A 15,006-nucleotide genomic window follows, 5' to 3' on the forward strand; every position below is an offset into this window, starting at 1 on the left:
TACATAATAAAATCCAAAACACAATGTATGTTTTTTTACACATTTGTATTATTTCTTTCTTAGTGCTATTCCACAAAGTGATTACTTAGTGTAATACGTCATTTTTACATGAATTGTGCTGTTTTCCAAGTTCCAAATGTTTGAGAGCATATGGTTTCATTAATAACATATTGGCTGTTTTATAATAATCCAGTCTTTACACTTCTTATTGATATTTTCTGTAGCATTAAAACATTTTTTTTTTGATTATTTTGTGTGTATTTCCTCAAACTTCCAAATGTTCAGTATGGAACTATAAAAGGATATAGTGATAGGAGCAGTGGGCTGCCATTATGTGCAGCACCCAGGGGAAAGCGTAGAGAACGGTGCCTTGCTCAGGGACACCTCAGTAGCACTTTCCGGGACTTGAACCGGTGACCTTCCAGTTCCCAGGCCAAGTCCCTATGGACTTAGCCAGCACCGCCCTAAATTGGTCTTTTTCACTTTACGCTTTCGTTTGATATTATTCATTCCCATCATCTGCTTGTAATTCAAATGCTATTCTACCAGTGTCACATTTCTGCATATTAACTGCACTTTGTTGTTCCACAGGGACAAGCTGGCCCCACAGGGGTCCGGGGGCCAGAGGGCCCACAAGGACAGAGAGGAGAGACCGGTCATCTGGGCAGAGCTGGACCAGCCGGCCTCAGGGTAATGTCTTACCTTAATTACACATTTCCTCATAATAAAGTTATTAATGAAGCTGTTTTTGTTTTTTTACAAATTCAATTAAACAGAATTTATTCAAAAACAATAGAAAAAAATACAATTACCATCATGACAAATAATGGAGATATGGTGGAGAGGGCAAATAATGGTCCCCAGATATTGATCTGGGGTTGATTTAAATCTGATGGAAACATTGTCATAGTTGATAACATGTCAACATGCTGCTGCTTGGATGATCTAATGTGAGACATGTTGTGGTCACAGGGACCCCTGGGTACAGATGGAGGCACCGGCAGCAAAGGACCCGTGGTACGTACAGAGCTCTTTATTTTTAACGGCTTATTCACTATTTATCAGATGAATGTACTCATACACAGCTTCCTGTTTACAGGGTAATCTGGGTCCACAAGGTGCAGGAGGCCATGCTGGACCCCATGGCCCCCCAGGACCTCAGGGGAGCACCGGGCAGCCTGGTATCAAGGGACAACTGGTAAACTGCCTTTAAGTTTGGAAGATCCTAGCCTTTTGCATTGCTGCACGTTCTGAACTAAACGATTGCTGAAAAGTCACATTTGTGTTACAGGGAGACGTTGGCATCGGAGGATTTAAAGGAGAGTTTGGACCCAAAGGAGAACCAGTAAGCAATCTACACCTAATCATATCTTTCCATGCTGCTGTATTGAGTCAGTCCAATATGCTCTGATGACTCACTACAAGCAAACTGTAATAGTGTTTTTTCATCACTGACCATGTTGTGTTTTGTGCGTCAACTCTTTAGGGTCTTTCAGGCTCCCAGGGACCGCTCGGACCGCTGGGTGAGGAGGGAAAGCGAGGACAACGTGGAGACTCCGGCTCTCTGGGCCCCTTAGGTCCCGTCGGAGAGAGAGTGAGTCAGCACACTCCTCCATCAGAGCTGCACTTCAAAGCAGGGAGATCTCAGTACATGGGAGAAAGAAAAGCAATCATTTGAACGAGGAGGACAATTCATTCATTTTCCAATGAATTATAATTAGGTAGGTCTGTGGTTTCTTGCCACCGATTGAAAGTCAGGTCAACTTGACAATGACCTTACACAAAGTACATCCAGAGAAGAAGATGGACGCGCAGTGGTGTGCTGTAGGCTGTAGTTATTATGATGAGGGCAAAGGTCGGGTGATATGGTACAAAGTGTGAAAACTCCACATAGGGAGCAAGTCGGGGCATTGATGTCATGATGTGTCCAAACAACACTGTTTCACCCGGAGACCAGTGTTCACGTCCCGGTGAATCCAGAAGACGACGTTGACTTTGAGCTCATTGTTTGAACTCAAACCAGCAGATTTTCCTGAACCTAACTAAATGGTTTTGCTTAAATGTTCAACTTTAACAGAACTTGGAACATTTTGTAGCACAAACGCTGTATTTGGAGTAAACCTGAAACATTGCTTTTCAGGGAACTCCTGGTAACAGAGGATTCCCGGGTGCTGATGGTCTGCCAGGACCTAAGGTACTGTCCTCTACCGTTTACTATAATGACTCAAACTGATGACGCAAGATGGTGCTACTGGTGTTTGCTTTGACACTCCATCAAGGACTTCATCATCTTTTGTTTTCCTCAAGGGTGCTCAAGGAGATCGTGGAACACCTGGCCCCACAGGGCCAAAAGCTGCAGTAGGCGACCCAGGGCGTCCAGGAGAGCCTGGTCTGCCCGGTGCAAGGGTAACACTGACAGCTTGGCATTACATTTGATCCACTGCACTTATTGTTTTACTGTTTGTCTGTCGAACATACTTCCGCTGCTCATAGTTTGACTTTCTCTTCATGAAAGGGTCTCACTGGAACCCCCGGAGTCCAGGGAGCAGAGGGCAAGCCAGGTCCACTGGTAGGTTGCAGCACTCACACACAGTCACACTTTCACATTGGCTTTTGATAAACCATATTACATCATTGAGTTAAATGTGTGTTTCCTTCATTAAGGGAGCCCCAGGTGAAGATGGTCGTCCAGGCCCCTCAGGGTCCATCGGAAACAGAGGGCCCGCAGGAATCATGGGAGGACCGGGCCCCAAGGGCTTCAATGTAAGGCTGCATAGTCACTCATTGCATTACAATGCAGCCGGTCAGTCTCTATCTCCTGCTCTGTTTCTAATACATAATGTTCTTCCACCTAAAGGGGGACCCAGGAAAGACCGGAGAACTAGGGTCTGCAGGAGTGTCAGGTCAAAGAGTGAGTACGGCTCACCAATCAAAAATGCTGTTGTACACTTTGTCTTGCTATCAGCATGGAATGGGAAGTCATAAGTAGTTGTAATCAGTAGAGAGGCTGGGTATCATGACAACAATTCCTATACCAGTTCCAATACCAGTACCCTTAAAGGGATACTGATACCAGTACTTCATTCGACATCATGGAGGCAGTTAGCTGTGACAAATGCCACTACCACGGCTGATCTTAAACCACAAATACATGTTTAAAGGATTCAGTAATCAGTATGTATTCCTTACTGGACCTCAACACACAGCACTGTTTCACATCGACAGCAGCTGCGGTTGTAGGGAGCCATTCTCACAACACAATCCTTCTAAGAACGCTTAGGGCTGCGAGCAAAACCCTGAATATAATAAGGTCATTTAGATCTTGGTGCAAAGGGATAATAATGATAACTTAGATTTATATAGCGCCTTTCAGGGGACCCAAGGTCGCTTTACAGACACAGTAAACCGGAGTAAACAAAGATTAGATTGCAGGTATCTTTTGACTCTAATAGTTTGAATACCGCTTGTTCCTGTCTATGTCTTAAAGGTTATGGGCAATGGGCAGTTTGTTCATTCTCTCTTTCTCCAAAGGGTCCTCCTGGGAAAGATGGGGAAGTGGGCCCTACTGGCCCCTCCGGCCCAGCTGTAAGTCGGATTTCTGCATTTTTCATCAATTTAATGTTTTCTTTACTGCTAGTACAAGTGACTGATGATTCATTGTGTGCTTTCAAAGGGAGTCGCGGGAGAAAGAGGAGAGCAGGGACCTCCAGGTGTAAATGGGTTCCAGGTAAGTCATACCTTTTGGTTTGTAGATTAACATTCCAACATGTTGTTTAACGCCTTTGGAACAGTAGACATGATAACACATGGTTAGAGCTCAGTCTGTGCTGGAGGACTCGGTCACTTCTTTATGTGTTGTGTTTGTAGGGGTTGCCTGGAAACCAAGGCCCACCTGGAGAATCTGGAAAGCCAGGTGACCTGGTGAGTGTGACTCAAGCTATACATGCTGCTTCGGGAGAAATGAACTGAAGCTCATTCCTTTATTCTCCATGTGCAACATTGAATGGTTTCTAAGGAGCTTGATAGTGTTTGACTCAACTTTACCATTATTCCTTTTGTCAGGGTATTCCTGGGGAGCTTGGTGCTGTCGGACAAATTGGACCACGGGTAGGTGACCTCCACATTACTAACTGATTCAGGCAGTCGGTGAAGTAGGATCCCTGAGACTGAGGATGATGCTTTTTCTTCCTCAGGGAGAGCGAGGTATACCCGGAGAGAGAGGAGAGCTGGGGTCTACAGGCATGCAGGGACCTAAAGGCATCCCTGGTGCACCTGGTCCTGATGGTCCAAAGGTAGAGTGCAGGCGCATCCCCTGAAAGAACTGACAGTATTATAGTTCTTTGATAATTGTGCTGATCAAAAGTCTGGATCGTATGAAAAGCAATGAGTAAAAGTTACAGGGGAAAATACACTGTATGTTCATCCTACGTCTTGGCAGACAACTTGTATTCACTGTGTTGACTGTTGTACTATTATACTAGAGCATAATAACCTCTGCTGAAAATGAAGAATAAACAATATAAAAGTTTATAATGGAAAAAAGTAAATGTCAGTGGGCAGTGTGTTTTTGCTGAACCATGTAATGGATCCTTGTTTAATTCTGTGTGTGTTTGTCCCTGAAGGGTGGTCCTGGTCCTGCCGGGGCCCTTGGTGACGCGGGACCTCCAGGTCTGCAGGGGATGCCAGGAGAGAGAGGCATCTCTGGCTCCCCCGGGCCCAAAGGTGACAGAGTAAGTTCATCGATATCTCCGTCATTATGATCATTTATGTTATAAAGTACACATCATTTTATCTCGACCGCAAAATGTGTTTAAGTTGTACGTGTTCTTAAGTCACATCCAACAGATCTGACTTTTCAGTGTATTCCGTGTCTGGCTTTAATGAATGCAAATGAGATCTGTTGCCAACGGCAGCAAAAGAGGAGTCTTACACCTGTTTTCCTGTCTTGTGTGTAGGGAGCCCTCGGTGAGGAAAGGATCAGATGAAACAGCTGGAAATGACGGTTGCAAGAGTAAGCACACATCTCCCACTCACAACCATAACAAGGAACCATGCTGATGGTGCACATTAGGACTCGTCACAGCTTGTGCTAAGAAGTGTGCGCTCTGACTTGACCTACCAAGTAAAGGTAACCCCCTGATCTGCTCTCTGTCCACAGGGAGGTCCAGGTCCTGTCGGCCCGGTAGGACCTGCGGGACCCAGCGGTGAAAAGGTACAGTCTTTCTTTTCTTCCCAGCACACATATCAAATAATCATTTATATATTAGTTACTCAACCCATGTTCTCTAGACTTCTTTCTGGCATGCCTACAGTACATGATGACAAAGAATAAGATACAAAAGTCTTGATAAATTGAAAGCAAATGGGGACCACGTTTAAAAACAGCCGACATCCAAAACACTCGTGAAAATCTGTAAACGTTAAGTAGTCCTGTGCTCACTTCTTGGGAGTTGGGGGTTGGGAGAAAGTGCCCTCTACAAGTGCCTGATATTAATGCAAAAGCATTTAAACAAGTTGGGTTTTAGGCAAAATGTATCTTATATAGCGCTTTTATCCAGTCTTTGTGACCACTCAAAGCGCTGACATACTATCAAGTCATTCACCCAGTCACACAGAGCAGGGCACCTTGCTCTAGGACCTAACATTCACACACATTCACAGGCACTGTTGGCCATCGGGAGCAACTCAGGGTTAAGTATTTTGCCCAAGGATACATCGACATGGTTGAACCTCCTCGGGTTGGGATCGAACCCTAAACGCCCAGTTAAAAGAACGGCCGCATGTCATGTACAATGTTTGAAGAAGTGAGCATATGACTGTTATAAAATAAAAAAAACAAAATAGTAGATATCACGGGCACAAGTTGTGTGAGAGCAGTGTTACACAGCACAACGTGTTTGATAGAGTTTTGCAAAATGTACATCAGAATAAGGAACATGGAGGTTTTTATACACAACAGTCATTTTGGGAGTGAAGTATTCCTCCTGTTAAACCTGGAGGCCCCCGTCTTGTCTCAGGGCTTCTTAACATGTAATAAACTATTAATATGTCATACCCACTTAACGGGAAAGAAACTCAGCTAACTGACGATAAGAAACATTACCAAAAACAAAAACACAAGTCCACAAGAAATGAGCCCTGAGCGAAAAAATGCTAAACGGCACTTAGCACAGAAACTCAACGTAAAATAGCCCTTATTACTTATCAGGATCTGCACAAACAAGATATCGATTAGAAAGCTGAGATTCCACAGATTCCAGAAATATAAGTATCATCACTGAGCGATCAAAGCTCGCGACATGGGAAGCAAACCCAGACATCGCATAACGTAGCTTTACGGAGCAAACACGGGACATTGTCTTACCTTTGCTGTTGTTCTGATCAAAAGTTGTGTTCAATGGCATTAAAACGATAACAATGCTACTGAAGGTTAATCCATAGGTTCATCCAATGTGTCTGTGTCACTTTGAAAGGATTACTGAATAATCCATCTTTCCATTTTTAATTCAATAACTTGTGTTTCTTTGTTGCTAAACCTCTCTAAAAAGGTAAAATGTCACTTGTTTTGCATCAATCTTGATACAGGGTACTTATATGTTGCAGTTTTGGATTCCGAAAGCTTTTAGTCTACCATCCCATCATTCAAGGGTGGTTTTCACTATAAGTAATGTTTTTTTTGGATAGACAATATAATTTACATTTTTTTACTATGTTCAATCTGAATCTACTTTAAAATAAAACAATTCTATATTGATTCTGACTTTTCTACATCCAACTCACAGGTTTATCATTACTTTGAGTAAAAAGATGATTAATTTACCCCCGTTTAGAAGAAGATAATCATTTGTTCTGGGAATGTCATTTCGAGCCTGAGGCCTGAAAAACAGGCTCAGGGCTCAACAGGTTAAGAGGCTGCTATTCTCATCACAATGATTCAAGGTGATGACAAGTTGTGTTTTAGGAGAGCGTCATTTCCCAGGATGCCCTCTGTTTTTATTTGCTTGGCTTAAGTACAGGCTTTGGCTTGCTTTGCATCTTCAGGATTTATGTAGCTGCACAGGCTCGATGAGAGAACCTGTTGTCAGTAAACCTTTAATATCTTTGCAGGGAGAGCCCGGACCCAAAGGACCACACGGACCTGCAGGTTCCAGAGGAGTGCCAGTGAGTGGACCCCGACCTGTTTATGATGGTGATACAGAATGTGTGTGGCTTTATTAGAGCACTTTATTAAAGTAACTTCTGTCCTACAACAGGATCAAGAGGAGGACCCCGGCCCCATCGTGCTGTTGGATTTTCTGGAACTCCTGTAAGTACTCATTCTCTGTCACATATTTTATACCCTGAATATTATTAATAGACCTCTTTGATTCTCCAGGAGGAGGTGTAAAAGTGAGGACGGATTCAACTCGTTTTTATGTATTTTTTGTAATACTACGTTACGGTTTACAGGGTCCTGACGGCCAACCTGGAGTGAAGGGAGAGTCTGGAGAGCCAGGCCAGAAGGGAGATGCTGGATCACCAGGACCCCAAGGCTTATCCGGTGCTCACGGTCCTCCTGTGAGTTAAAAGACACTATAAGATAAAGATTCTCCTGAGAAATGTGTTTTAAAAGTCTGTGATATTTGTATACAGGCAGCTATTTAATACTGTGCTCCCAGAGGTCAGCTTTCACTTTTTGCAAACACACTGATAAATAGCTCTTTTAATCAGTGTTGTTCTTTTGTAGGGGCCAACTGGCGTTGCTGGACTGAAAGGAGGGCCGAGGAACTCAGGGCGCACCTGTAAGATCATTTCATAATTACACAAATCGTATGAGAAGGTGATTCCTGAGCACAGGCAGGCTGTTGCTCTCACCCTCTGTAATAAGGCCTGTAAAGCAGTATCTGAGCAGTGTGTGTCTTTCCTGCTTCCAGGGCCCCACTGGTTTCCCCGGATCTGCAGGACGAGTCGGCCCCCCAGGCCCCACGGTAAGTTCTGCCCTAAGGTCACAGGAAGAATTATAATTTCAGTTTTTTGAAGTATACTAAATACAAGGGGGATTCTTTTCAGTTTTAGGTTTGTCAGTGATTAGCCCTAAACAACTCTGCTGGATGTGGTAGTTAATACCTAATACAAAACACCGCATGTCTTAAAGCCAGGGCTGCAGCCAAACATTTTGATTCAGTCACACACACTAACCCAGCAGCTGAGCGGCTGTACACACACATCATGTTGTTTGAACACGCTGTCTAAGGCATGCCCCTATCTCAGTGCGTCTCAAAGTGTGGTCTGCGGACCACTGGTGGTCCGTGATCGCCCCCTAGTGGTCCGTGAGTATATTGGTAACATTTCACATTTGAAATAAATAAATACATTTAAGTTTTCCGCACTCTCGTGGGAATATCTCCGCAATAGAGCGAGCTTAAGTTTCACTTCGATTGTATGACATAGCCCAGCGCAACACCTTCATCACACATGTTGCCACTTGTTTGTACCATTTTCAGGCGATTTGTAATCTGTTCTAGAAAAAAGGTGTGATTTCGGATATTTGTGGAGTTAGGTGGTCCGCGAGTGTTTTTTGATCGGTTAAGTGGTCCTTGGTATGAAAAAGTTTGAGAAACACTGCTCTATCTCATCAACACTTCCATCTCCTGCCAGGGTCCACTGGGAGAGCCCGGACCCCTGGGAGCTCCTGGTAAAGAGGGTCCTGTTGGTCTCCGTGGAGACAATGGATCCAACGGAAGACAAGGAGAGAAAGGACCAGCCGGACTCCCCGGCAGCTCCGGAGACAAAGGGGACTCTGGAGAGGACGGACCCACGGTAAGAACATGCTCTTCTTGTTGTGCCCATTTGACATGTAGTTAGTTTCATTACATTCTGAATCAGATCAGAAATGACTGATCAATCCCAGGGGAATTGTGTTGCTTCCATTCCAGAATAGGAATATATACTAACATACAGTAATGGAATAATAAGCATATTAAATATGTAAGGTATAACAAACAATATAACAACAATAAATAGCAACATTCATTATGTGATTAAATAAAAACATGTAAACAGATGTGTATCCTAGAACATTTATCAACATTGTAAATAATACTAATAATGATCAAACATGGAACCTATTATTTAAAGTGAAGAAATGCAGGAATAATACCAGAGTACTGCAATAATGAGTTGTAATTGTTCATTCTGTTGAATCACAATCTTCCTATTGGAAGAAATCTGTGCCCGTTAAAACTACTGGATTATTTGTAGTGTTATACATGAACAAACCCATATATTGCTAAAACTACTAAATGGAATATAAAGAATTAGATTTATTGTGGATCTACTCAATGTTCTGCTTGTGTTTGTCCTTCAGGGTCCAGATGGTCCCCCAGGCCCAGATGGAACTACAGGACAGAGAGGCATTGTGGGTCTTCCTGGTCAGAGGGGGGAGCGCGGGATGCCCGGCCTCCCAGGAACCGGGGTCAGTATCTGAGTCTGAAAATGGATTCAAATTGTTCTGAACTTTACATGATTACACCATAGTTTTGTAGATGTAATGACAATAAACCTTTGAATCTTGACATCTTGAAGGTTAAATCTGAATTTTCTTAAGTTTAAACTAATTTGCATACATTTCTGACCCTTGAAGTCAAGTGAGTTACAGTTTGTTAAATACGTCTTTTTACTGCTGCATTTTGATTTGTCTGCTTCTTTTTTTAGGGGCCTCCAGGAAAACAGGGCTTGACAGGACCCTCAGGGGACAAAGGCCCCTCAGGACCAGTCGGTGTACCAGGTGCTAACGGACCTCGTGGGGACCCTGGCCCTGATGTGAGTACACATCGAAATATGCTGTGTTTCTCAGCAGACATCACACAGGCTGCACGTCTGTAATGGTGACAGCTCTCCTAATGTTTGCCTCTGTGCTCCTCAGGGCCCTGCCGGATCCGACGGGCCCCCAGGCAAAGATGGAAATCTGGGACAAAGAGTAAGAGACAAAGCAAATGAAAGGTGTCCCCTGTGTTGTTTTACACACTGTTAGTGACTGATGGTGTTTCTCTTACAGGGAGACCGAGGAGACTCTGGTCCAGAGGGTCTGATTGGTTCTCAGGGACTCCCCGGCACCCCAGGCCCTGTGGGGTCTCCGGGTGATGCCGGCAAGAGAGGAGAGGCTGTGAGTGGGCTTTCTTACCGCAGAACCAATGATTTTTAAATGATTAAACTAAGATTTTTCATAACACCAAACCTAAATCAACATTAAAACGATTCTTTCGAGGGTTTTCTCTGATTAAATGGTATACTGTTGGATGGTTCCATAAAAAGACAAGGCTACACAATATTATAACAAGTTGGTACTATTTCTGTCCAAACGTTTCCTATAAGACAATGGGATGTCAAAAAGTCAGCATTTATTGAAAAGTACAGATGTAATTATTTGCAAAATCATGGTTTTATTTAAATACTCTGTTTCATCCATATGTATTGACGCTTGGCCTTTCAAGCCAATATCTCAACCAAGTTAACTGCGGTTAAAAATCTCTTTGCTCTCCCACTTGCCACACACACACTACCAACTTACAGTATACAGAAAGTTGACTTCATAAAGAAAGACTCATCAGACCATTCAGACCTCAGGAGAAGCTTCACATGTAAGCAGAGGACCATGGGGACAGCTCTGTGTGTGCGTCCATCAGCAGGACGACTTCAACAACACATGCTTACACTCTGCAGGAGGATCTGATTGAAGCGTAGCCAGGTTTGGATCAGGTCTGCACACAGAGACCGATCCACGTGTTCGGGGTACAGGAAGCAGTCTTTAGACAGAGCTTGGCAGGGGTGTGTGTTGCCTCTGGGATTTCTAATGATGTCACTCATGTTGCAGGGCTCCAGAGGACCCCTCGGCCCCCCTGGCTCCGCGGGGAAGAGAGGATTAGTGGTGAGTCAACATCACGCAGCTCCATGGCGCACTAATGCACACTAAACACATGGAAAGAACTTCACCGTTTCCAATCAATGATCATGACATGAGTTCAATCGTTCTAATTCAGGGACCCCAAGGACCAAGAGGAGATAAGGGTGACCTGGGAGACCACGGAGAGAGAGGGCAGAAGGGACACAGAGGCTTCACCGGTCTGCAGGGACTTCCTGGACCTCCAGTAAGTAACCCAGTCTGACAGTGAAGACCTGAGTGACGGCTCCTCTCAGATGACCTCCTGTCCACTGTGTTTGAAATGCAGAGGAAGTGGGCAAGCAATTCAAAGTGTAAATGCATTAACTCAACTTTAAACTATTTCAGTTCCGTTTTGTATGCCTCAACTGTAATGCTGCAAAGTTCAGGCACCAAGTGACCCACTGAGAGTCCTCTGAATCCAGCTTGATTACTGTGCTTTAGATGGATGTAGTGGAACGGACTTCGATGAACTCTCTGACCGGCTCTCAGCCTGTTTGTAAGATATCAGAACAAGGATCCTTTGGTTTGAGTGAGTCCAAGTCTGGGCTGGGTTCATTTCTAAACCTTGGAACATCAGGCAAACTAGCTGAATAGCACATGCAACTAAATGAGTCAGTTGATTTGATGTATTGGAAATACTTCATGTTTTCAGTAATGGTTTGATTTAGTCTCACACCAAGGACAAGCAGAGCACACACTTCTTATCTAAGTCAAGTGTTGCGCTTGGACATCATGTAGTCCCTGCATACGTCACACATAGTGAACACAATGATAAGTCAAAGTGTAATGTGTTTTGGGTTGAGGCTCCAAATGGAGTTCTCCTGCAGATTTCCCCCTGGAGTTGATGAAGCTAGCTTATGCTAAAATCCTCGTGCTGCAGTTAAAGAGAAGCTCCACCACATTCCCACGCTTTCATTTCAGTATCAAAGAATAGAAAGTAGACTCAAAATCTGATGTCCGGGTATCCTGAGGACCTCACTGCAGCCAGTACAAGATGTCTGACGGACGAACATGTTAGAGCAGCAGGGATATAGATGTCCTTTAGCTGACACTTCCACAAGGTGCCGTCATACACTTCAATACAAAGACCTGCCGACAGGAGCAACTTGGGGTCGGGTATCTTCCATTAGGGTTTTCAGAAATAGTCTTAAGCTGTCTGGTGATGTTCCAACATGTAGCGTCTCCTGCTTCAGTATCTTTCTGAGGCTCATCGACAGCAAGCGATGGCACACCTCTGCTTCCTGGGAGCATTTTGAACTCCAGCAGTGTGGGTACATGATGTGTGTACAGCTTATGAATGATTGAATTCTTACTTTAGGGTACAACAGGAGAGCAGGGAGCTTCAGGAATCGTCGGACCAGGAGGAGCCAGGGTAAATATCAACTCAACCACGCAGAACACACACAGTCTATTTGAGTGTTACACCAGAAGTCACTGTAAAACCCAACTCCTGGTTTAATCACTAACATGTAACATGATTGTGGTTCAGGGACCTCCAGGACCCGTCGGGCCCTACGGAAAGGAAGGGTACATCGGACAGCCCGGACCCATGGGCCCTCCTGGAACTCGAGGACTGAGTGGAGAAGTTGGACCCGAGGTATTTACTCTCTATGCAGAGCTAAACTAATAAAACCATGGCAGTAAACGGTAAAAAGAAGGCAGATGTGAGGAGACATCATTCAACTGCTGGACATGTTTCCAGCAGATGTTCAGTTAGAAGGGAACAGGAACGCTATACTCCGTTATCGCAGTACACACAGACCAGTGAATAAAACCTCTCCATTAATCCTCAGGGGCCTCCAGGAGAGTCTGGACCCGCTGGACCCCCCGGACCCCCAGGACCCCCCACTGCTGCCGGAGATTACCTCTTCAGCGGCCTTCACGACTACGACTCCGGCCCTCCAGAGTTCAGCGAGGACGAGGCCATGCCCAACAGCAACGGCTCCACCATCCAGGCGGTGGACCCCGGCGTGCAGGCCACCCTGAAGGCCCTCAGCAGCCAGATCAGCAGCATGAAGAGCCCCGACGGCACCAAGAAGCACCCGGCCCGCACCTGTGACGACCTGAAGAGATGCTACCCCGCCAAGACCAGCGGTGAGTCAGCAGACAGAGGGGATGTGCTGTAGATATGTTACAGGAATCTGTCTTCTACACCTACTGTGGGCCAATCAGAACTGACATGAACTCCTTTGTCTTCCTGTTGCTGTTGCTCTATGAGACTGTATAGGGTTTCTGAAATTGTTTTTTTATTCAGACTAGGCGGCCTTGAGAAACACTTTCGCCTGCGATTTTATTTGTACAACTTTACTTCAGCTTAATCCACATGAAAATATGAAAGAAGACAAGAGGGAAACAATTCTTTAAATAAAATAGATACTAGAGATACTAGTGTGATTCAGGGGTGGGGACGTTTAGACAATAAAGGGTTTTACAGTGAATTGCGGTTAAGACACATTCATCATGGTGAATGTTCATCATCAGGACTATGGAGAGCATGCTCACTTTGTGAGACTCAAACATCTGCGTAGCTTGGTATCATGTAGAGACACAGACGGAACAGACTCACACAGTGTTGTTCACTTTAAACACTTTGATGTATCACTAGGTCGTAAACTAGGTTAGCTTATAATTGTGTTCACACACTAAAGGGCATGTGTTGATGGTGTTGTTGTGCAGGTGAGTACTGGGTGGATCCCAACCAGGGCAGTGTGGAGGACGCCATCAGAGTGCACTGCAACATGGACACTGGAGAGACGTGCATCGCGGCCAACCCAGAGAGCATCCCCCGGAAACAGTGGTGGAGCACCTCCAGGAACAAGCCTGTGTGGTTCGGAGCCGACATGAACCGCGGAACACATGTGAGCGCTTAGAGGGGGAGAGGGGGAGAGGGGGAGAGAAACAACATACATCTACAGGCTAGGATAAACTGCCTCTGTACTGATGTCTGTTTTTGTGTCTCTAGTTCATTTATGGCAACAAAGATCAGCCGCTGAACGCCGTCACCGTTCAGATGACCTTCATCCGCCTGCTTTCCAAAGAGGCCTCTCAGAGCATCACCTACCACTGCAAGAACTCTGTGGGCTACAAGGACCAGAAGAATGGCAACCTGAAGAAGGCCGTGATCCTGAAGGGCTCCAACGACCTGGAGCTCAAAGCAGAGGGCAACAACCGCTTCAGATACACCGTGGTGGAGGACTCCTGCACAGTGAGTCCCCTCAGCCACTATGACCTGTTGAGATCAACACATCCCATGGAAAGACCAACATCAACAATGATAACCAGTTTGTATTCATAAATAAAATGTAACAAAAGAGTAGGAGACAGTTAACCTGCTAATGAAATCAACCAATCAGAGCAGATCAGAGAGTCAAACTCTGTAGGGCTGATCGAATCTACATCTAAATAAACGATGTATCTGCATTGCCTCAAATGCTTTCTGAAACATCATTTAGTCTAGGCTTCTTTCCGCCTCAGACAATGTAAGCCCAAGTGTACAGGGGGTCAGCGTTGCTCTGTAGCACGGACACATATATCAGGCTGTGAATGGCAGGAGATACTTGTTAATGCTATCGATTCATTGTAGGTCTTGGTCTTTTCATGAGATTTTAAAACAATTAGATTTGACTTATTGAAGATTCCTGGAGTTAGTGAGGATCCAGAAACACTCCCTGTCACTGAGATGTAAGGCTGTTCACTGTAGAGAACTATTGAGTTATTAACTGAGCTTTTCCCTCCATCTCTTACAGCAAGCGAATGGCCAGTGGGGCAAGACAGTGTTTGAGTACAGGACACAGAAAACGGCCAGACTTCCTATCGTGGACTTTGCCCCCGTGGACATTGGAGGCCCGGATCAAGAGTTCGGCATGGACATCGGGCCCGTGTGCTTCTTGTAAAACGGTCAGCGGGGACTGGAGGAGAATCCTGAGACTGTTGAACTTGACAGCTGAGAGATCAGCCACTTTGTACATACGAGTACTGAGGACTATTGTGGCCGGTGGCAGGATATTTATTGTGCCTTTAACCCAGTTCAAGACATCGAAGATTTGTAAGTTACAATGAATGTTTGGGATTTACTTAAAACAAGT

At 44.9% G+C, this 15,006-nt stretch overlaps 1 protein-coding gene across 1 annotated transcript in view; it reads left to right on the top strand.

Moving 5' to 3' along the window:
- The window catches only part of LOC117466882 (collagen alpha-2(V) chain-like), a 60,529-nt gene that overhangs the window by 26,330 nt on the left and 19,193 nt on the right, over positions 1-15,006 (top strand). The window contains 37 exon segments of the mRNA XM_071207127.1: positions 592-690; positions 973-1,017; positions 1,100-1,198; positions 1,292-1,345; positions 1,487-1,594; positions 2,141-2,194; positions 2,308-2,406; positions 2,516-2,569; positions 2,665-2,763; positions 2,858-2,911; positions 3,532-3,585; positions 3,674-3,727; positions 3,868-3,921; positions 4,063-4,107; positions 4,194-4,292; positions 4,623-4,730; positions 4,956-4,982; positions 5,159-5,212; positions 7,108-7,189; positions 7,254-7,306; positions 7,450-7,557; positions 7,727-7,756; positions 7,758-7,781; positions 7,914-7,967; positions 8,638-8,799; positions 9,347-9,454; positions 9,694-9,801; positions 9,905-9,958; positions 10,037-10,144; positions 10,853-10,906; positions 11,019-11,126; positions 12,240-12,293; positions 12,411-12,518; positions 12,715-13,015; positions 13,598-13,779; positions 13,884-14,126; positions 14,668-14,810. Of these exon segments, the coding sequence (XP_071063228.1) occupies positions 592-690; positions 973-1,017; positions 1,100-1,198; positions 1,292-1,345; positions 1,487-1,594; positions 2,141-2,194; positions 2,308-2,406; positions 2,516-2,569; positions 2,665-2,763; positions 2,858-2,911; positions 3,532-3,585; positions 3,674-3,727; positions 3,868-3,921; positions 4,063-4,107; positions 4,194-4,292; positions 4,623-4,730; positions 4,956-4,982; positions 5,159-5,212; positions 7,108-7,189; positions 7,254-7,306; positions 7,450-7,557; positions 7,727-7,756; positions 7,758-7,781; positions 7,914-7,967; positions 8,638-8,799; positions 9,347-9,454; positions 9,694-9,801; positions 9,905-9,958; positions 10,037-10,144; positions 10,853-10,906; positions 11,019-11,126; positions 12,240-12,293; positions 12,411-12,518; positions 12,715-13,015; positions 13,598-13,779; positions 13,884-14,126; positions 14,668-14,810 (3,344 nt within the window).

Source organism: Pseudochaenichthys georgianus, chromosome 21 (assembly GCF_902827115.2).
Source record: "Pseudochaenichthys georgianus chromosome 21, fPseGeo1.2, whole genome shotgun sequence".
Classification (NCBI taxonomy): Eukaryota; Metazoa; Chordata; class Actinopteri; order Perciformes; family Channichthyidae; genus Pseudochaenichthys; species Pseudochaenichthys georgianus.